Source organism: Etheostoma spectabile, chromosome 24 (assembly GCF_008692095.1).
Source record: "Etheostoma spectabile isolate EspeVRDwgs_2016 chromosome 24, UIUC_Espe_1.0, whole genome shotgun sequence".
Taxonomy (NCBI): domain Eukaryota; kingdom Metazoa; phylum Chordata; class Actinopteri; order Perciformes; family Percidae; genus Etheostoma; species Etheostoma spectabile.
The window spans coordinates 5916831-5923445 of NC_045756.1; the positions used below are offsets into that span (position 1 = coordinate 5916831).

The window sequence follows — 6615 nt, forward strand, 5'->3', positions numbered from 1 at the left end:
AGAACACATAAGTAATACATTGATTTGAAAATGAATACACGCTCTCTACATAATAAAATAAATGTTAAATAGACATGAGTGTATGTAGAAATGTAGACTTACAGTACTAAACGTAAAAATGTAAAAATCAAATGTTGATTTTTAGAGCTTCAGGATTTTTTAAGGATTCATATAGGCCTACTGATTTTCTTAACTTAACACTTTTATGCACGTATCATTATATTCATGCATGTATGCATGTATCATTATATTCCTTATGTGTTTACAGCATTCATTTCTGTGTTGATTAAGTCAGTTCTTGTCTCTCATAATGATTGAACTCATGACCTGTGTGTCCTCTTACCAAAGTTCTAACACTGACCTATGGCATCCAATACTAATTGTCAATTTAGTAGATTATTTGACATCTTCATTTTGGGTTTAAGACCTTAATATTTAGTGCATCTCAATGTCCCACAGCCTTGTGAACAGATCATAAGGTATGTATCATGTTGAGCTATCTATGAAGCTGTAAATGTTTGGGTTGGAGGTTGTATTTATTATTCAAATGACTGAGGAGAAACATGAAAAACTGATGACTGAGCTTGGGCTTGATCCTCCCATCTCTGATTGTCACGTTAGCATTATCCTGATAATCCTCAGGCTGAGAAACTTTTCTTTTGTTTATTTTGTTGTGCACCACTGAGGAGAATGCTTGGACATCCCAAGATTGTTTAGCCAGAGAGAGGAGCCAGGGTATATATATTGTGTATGAAAAAAATCTATCAATGCTATGTTTATGACATAAACATAAAGAACTGAATACACGTTTAACCCTGTATAGTGTGTGTCACGTGATCTATTTCCCAAGCAGCAGAGCACTGGGGGAGGACCATTGGTTCCTCATTTGCATATTGGGCGCGTGTTCTACACATGCTGCGACGTTCACCAATCAGGACGACACATGCAACAAACCACGCCCGCGCGGCACCTCGTCTCGCGCGCCTCAGCAGCATTGTATTTGCGGTAGAGCAGGCAAAAGTTGTCAGTCTCCATTGGCTTTTATAGCGGACTTTACAATCGCGTTTTTTGGTAGTATTTAGTTACATTTAAGCCAGGTAGTATTTGTAGTGGATGTTAGCGTCCTCGAAAACTAGATTGACGCCTTTAAAGCAGCTGCCGAGGTCACCAGCTGAGCCACACTACTACCAAAGGTTACGGTGGACAAGATAGTGCTGGGCGCCCTTTGGGGTTTAAAGTTTGGCTAGCAGTAGCATCACTTGCAGGTAGTTGGCTCCATATCTTAACAAGTTTGGTCACAATGGCAGCCGTGTGCCAGTCCCGACGTGCCTTGATGGAAATACCTGCTCCACAGCCCAAAATTGCAGGTAAGTGTGAAATATGACAGTTTTACATTTAAGCTGCGAACTTAGTTCTTTGTGCAGGACGCGCCACTTTGCTATCGTGCTAATGTTATCACAAGCGCGCGCCAACATGTTAACAATCATTTTAACATGGACCACGGCGTCACCTTTTAAAGTTCGAGCAAGACATTTTCAAATTGGAAACACCAGTCACTGTCAACCAGTTTTAATTTAACGTTATGTTTTGTTTTTACAGCTCGAATGAGAAGGTCCTATCTAGAAATTCTAAGTGCACGTTTGGCTCCATCCCCATTTCCAAGATGGAGAAACTCAACTTCAAACACAAAACGTGTGCACTCATGTAAGTACAAATCACATCTACTATCCATCTAATGTTACCTGCAAAACGGATTTGTGGTTGGTTTGTGAGCTGACTTTATAGGAAGCTCAATGGAAAAAGAAACTTAACGTTACAACGGAAATTGTGTTTAGTGTGAAGTGGAAAGACTGGGGGTTTTCAGTGTTCCCTCTTCTACCACTCCTGTTTCCCTTGCCTTTCAACGTTGGGGATTCTAAAAACTAGCAATGAAATTAAAATAACCAGTCTGTAAAGCTGTTCTTCTTTTATCTGACCATTGATAACATTTTGAAATTAAATGCCACTACTTGCCAACTGATGATTTGTCCCAATTACTGAAAATGCAAATCACTCAGGGATTGTTTGCCACAGCCCTTGTTCACTCTGGTTTTATTATTGTCTTTTATCCCTTTTGTTTTGCAGTGGACTTGTCCATTGGTGGGGTGTGGACTGGGAGGATAGAAGAGCAGCAGCAATGTGAGAAGATGGACGAGCACCATCTCTCCAAACAGCAGCTTGTACAGCTAATCAGATCCCTCATCTTAGTTGAACAGGTATCCATCCTGACCATTTTGCTCCACTGTATTCCTAAGATAAAGTTCTCAGCCAAAGCAGAATTTTAGTAGCCAAGATGTACAATGCAATATACTGAAACATGCAATGTAATCTGAAAAATAACGTATTGCATCCTAGAGCCAGGAGCCCAGGATCCTAGCATCCGACTTGAAGTATCTCCAGGAAGACCTGCAACTAAAGAAAGCAAATGTTTACCGGTCCATACCCTATTCACGGCTTGGCTCCAACAGGGATGCTCACTGCTACAGAAAAGCATATCCTCATCTGGTGGCCTTCAAAGTGAGTATCATTAGTGTTAAGCCATGTTTGTATAAATGATGACTTAGGGAAACCTGCAGATTTTTGTACTAGAAATGTTCTGGTGTACTGTCTTCTCATTTTCAGGAAAGTGATGCATTTCATTTTTGATTTATAGTTATTGGCTCTTCATCATCTTCATCTCTAAGCATACTGTTGTTATTCTTTTCTCATTGAGCTTTTAGTATTCATAAAGTCCATTTTTAATCACTGGTATATTAAAAACTGCAACTCCATATGTTACCTGGCTCTGTAAGCCGTGTGTTTCATTGTGTCATTCTAAGCCGTTACCTCCTTATCTTCCCCCTCAGGTTTCGTGTCAGGAGTGGGGCCAAGTTCTTCTGAGGAACAAAGAGTGGGACGCTGTGTTGGAGCACACTTTGTTGGCATGGCGCTACACAAGTGAGTTGCCACAGTGGGATACAGCAAACCATAATGCTCTGCAAGAACAGTGTTACAGCATTTTGGCAGCTCACAGCCTCACTGCTCTCCAACACTACCACCCTGGACCAGACAGAGGACGCGAGCTGCTCCGAAGGTAACACCTTAGTATGTAGAGGCTTGTGAACAGTCCACATACAGATCTTAAACAGTACATACGTTGATAGTGTGTCAATATTCACACCAATTATATATCGTTATAATCAGATTAAGTGAAAACTCAACAAGGAAATGATAACGTTAACCGTTCAGTTTGGTTGCTCAACCCAGCTGTTCTCAACCAGGGTGCCACGGCCCTGTAGGGTGCCATCTGGCTTTCTCAGGGGTGGCGTAAAAAGTTTGAGCCTTTAAGCAGAGAGGGATGCGTAACCAGGGAGTATTTTGGATGGAGCGCAGAGCAGCTTTCTTAAAAGTTAAAACGTCACCTTATCTCCAGTTTCTCGCTGGTCTCACTCACAGCACAAGTTTGAAGCATGCCTAAGTCTGTCTCTGCGTCACTGCAGTACAAGCAGTACCCTACATGCAGATGAACGGCGCCGCTCCCAGAAGTGCACATTATTCTGTGGACCTTTTGCTGGCAGAGCTCTGGGCACTGCCTCTTTTCTTTTTGGAGTGAGCAATGTGCGTGGAGTTGGAACCAAAAGCTCTGAGCAACGAGCGGAAATTTCCTCGTCAATGTCAGGGTCAGCAAACGAGGACTACGTCACCATGCAGTACAAACTTAGCATACAGTGTCTTTCAGTACAGCGGCATGTATGCCTTCCAAGTATGAGCAGTCTGTGTACACAAGCTAATTCAACCTCAAAGGGCTTTACAGGTATCAAAACAGGAGGTACAAAAACATCACAAATATAAATAAAAAAGCCAGGAATAAGAAATGTAAAATCGGCTACTATCATCTTATCCTGTTCTCTCTGAGGCGGATGATGTTGCAGTCTTGCATGTCCCTCTGGTATTTAATTCTGGCTCAGAGCTCATCCAGCTAATTTTCTTCTGACTGGATGTTAAAGTTACTTTTTTGCCCTGGATTGGTACACCAGCCCCTAAAGAACTTGTTTCTGGTACCACTTTCTTTACCAGCCAGTTGACCGGTCGGGCCAATCCTCAAAAAAGTAAGCCAACGGCGTGCGTCTGCTCTGTTCTCCATGACTGGCAGAGGCGGGCTTGTTTATTTCATAGGTGCTCAATGATAAAACAACCTACGAGTTGAAACTCAAAGTAAAATCCATTGCTTTTTTTTTTAGAAAACATACCTGGGTTGAAAATGATGACTCATTATAAAAGTAACATATCTCATTTGGGGAATTGCTGACTGTGTGGCGAGAGACAGAGGAGGATACGATTTAAGTTGTAAATGTACAGTGTAGTGTTCACTGTTTAGCAGGAGAGGAAAATCTGTAATTGTACTCAGTCAGTTGTTATAGAAAACAAGAAGCATTTGATAACTGGCCTATTTATAGATTATAATTTTTTTCATTCAGGTGTTTTGCAGCTGTATATTTTCAATCAGGGTTGAAACGGTCTGCATTTTATTTGATCAGTCAGTTTTAATAAAAGTACTTCTAACATCTCACATGTGGCTTTGACATACAACTCAACATTAAGCCCACTTCATAGAAAATATTAGTGTTTGTATAATGTGTATCTCGTCCTTCAGCCTGAAAATACAGAGATATGATTTTTGGTCCTTATCGCCCAGCCCTTCTAACAGATGGCTTTTCTGTTTCTGTCTCTAGGTTGAATATGGCTCAGTTGCACAGCCAGTCAATTGTGCCATGTACTCAGGAGTTGCAGAGGATTATGGGATGTGTTGATGACTCCTCCATGGACACAAAATAACACAAGAAACACTATCTGACCAGCTGGCTGAACCCTAGTAAAAAGTAGAGGACCTAAATTATGTATATGTGGTACAGGGCCAAAAACATTTTACATGGTAGTGTTTGGAAAAACCACTACAGTATTCTTCCAAAGGGCATGGTATCAACCTCCAATCTGCCAGATAATGCTGGTTTCAAAATGTAATAAAAACTACCTCCTAAATGGTTAAAAATGCAATAAAATCTCTTAATCACATTGCATTTTTATATCAATTGGAAAGTATTGTTAGGAATGTAACAATTGTTGCATGGCAGACATGTTGGTCATTGTAACATTATGTCCATATGTTGACTAACCTTGACAAAAACATGTTTTCTTTTTAGAGGAATATTATCATTTTGAGAAATGTTGCGTTCAGTTGGTGCTAGCAGCAATATCAAAATATTAGTATAGTGTTTGAACCTTGTATGGAATGACTTGAATTGACCATTGAAATGTTAAAGTATGAAATGGCCTTGTTGCTGTAATGGTGTGTGTGTATTTATGTCCTTGTTACTTTTGACAATACTTGAAATTGTGGCCTTTGCCGTCTTTGACAATAGTTATGTATTATATGAATGTCTTGTTTATAGAGAATTGTTGGTCACTGATTGCACTCTTTTCAGTCATTTGTCCTGAAAACTTGAAATTTTTTGATAAAATAGATTTTCCTAATTACAATAAAGTCTTTACTATTGAAAAGCTTGTCTGTTATGTTTCTGGCCTCGTTAATAATACATGAATGCATTGCTCTAATCTTCAGGTACTTGAAGTAAGAAGTTGGTGTTGCATGGTAGCTCTTCGTTAAACGCAGTAACTGCAAAGATTGAGCTGGTGACCATGCAGTTACCAGAGAAACTACCATTTTACCAAAAATGTAATCTGCACCAAAACTTGCTGATGTGACAAGCTGTGCTGCTTTATATTTTTGGATTTTGGCCAATTAGTAGGAATTAAAGTGACAGTTTTTTGTTTTGTTTGGGTGGGGTGTAATAGAATGTTTCTCAACATTACAAATCTGAATGCTCCCATTATAGTTTTGTAGTTAGGCCAGTGTTTGTCTGAAGTTCATCAGCAGGCTGGGTACCTTGATTAGTCGGCGGGGACAGCTGATTTGTAGACAGTGGTGTTAAAGCACCCTGATTGGATCCTGCTGCCTCTTAAAGATGGGTCACTTAGTAGATAAAAGGATTAAAGAATCAATCATTTGTCCACTCTGGCATTGTGAGTCCTGCTGCCTAAGTTACCATTGTACACCACTAGGTGGAGCTCACATTGCAGGATTTACCAACATCCAGTGTCACTGTCATCAGTGAGTTTAGTGACTTCAAATGAAAAGCAATGCTAATACCACTTAAACAGCTGTTGCCATGGTACTATTACATATTTTTTAAATGCTATTAAGGGTTCAAGCTAATGAAGTGGGGATTGAAAGGGTGAAAAGCTGTTGGCTGACATGCAGATTTCCTGCTGTGCAATTTCTATGTCAGCATTAGCTGTAATATTACTTTATTACGCATTAAGGGGTATGTATAGTGATATTGTTGTCCTTTGAGGATTTTGATCTGGTATGATAGCTAAAAGTTTTGTATTGGAATACGCTGTAACTTTATTTGGTTGTGTTGATCAGGATTAATACAACTATTTGTCAAGGGATTGCAGAGTGGAACGTAGTAATGTTAAAGCCATGACCACTCACTATCTACAAATGTGGCCAACCCACTTACATACATTTGTAGT

The 6615-nt window shown here is 39.9% G+C and overlaps 1 protein-coding gene across 1 annotated transcript; it reads left to right on the plus strand.

Moving 5' to 3' along the window:
• The first annotated feature begins 939 nt into the window (after nt 1-939).
• Nucleotides 940-5293, plus strand: LOC116674206 (uncharacterized). The gene is made up of 6 exons (XM_032506760.1): nt 940-1367; nt 1600-1704; nt 2125-2255; nt 2395-2556; nt 2886-3112; nt 4752-5293. Exons 1-6 carry the CDS (start codon nt 1301-1303, stop codon nt 4852-4854), a joined length of 795 nt encoding a protein of 264 aa, XP_032362651.1. The 5' UTR covers nt 940-1300; the 3' UTR covers nt 4855-5293.
• The last annotated feature ends 1322 nt before the right edge of the window (nt 5294-6615 follow it).

Coding starts and splice junctions, on each gene's coding strand:
- LOC116674206 (XM_032506760.1), top strand. CDS start 1,301: ATGGCAGCCGTGTGCCAGTCCCGACGTGCCTTGATGGAAATACCTGCT. Junction 1,368..1,599: donor TCCACAGCCCAAAATTGCAG/GTAAGTGTGAAA, acceptor TTGTTTTTACAG/CTCGAATGAGAAGGTCCTAT. Junction 1,705..2,124: donor CACAAAACGTGTGCACTCAT/GTAAGTACAAAT, acceptor TTTGTTTTGCAG/TGGACTTGTCCATTGGTGGG.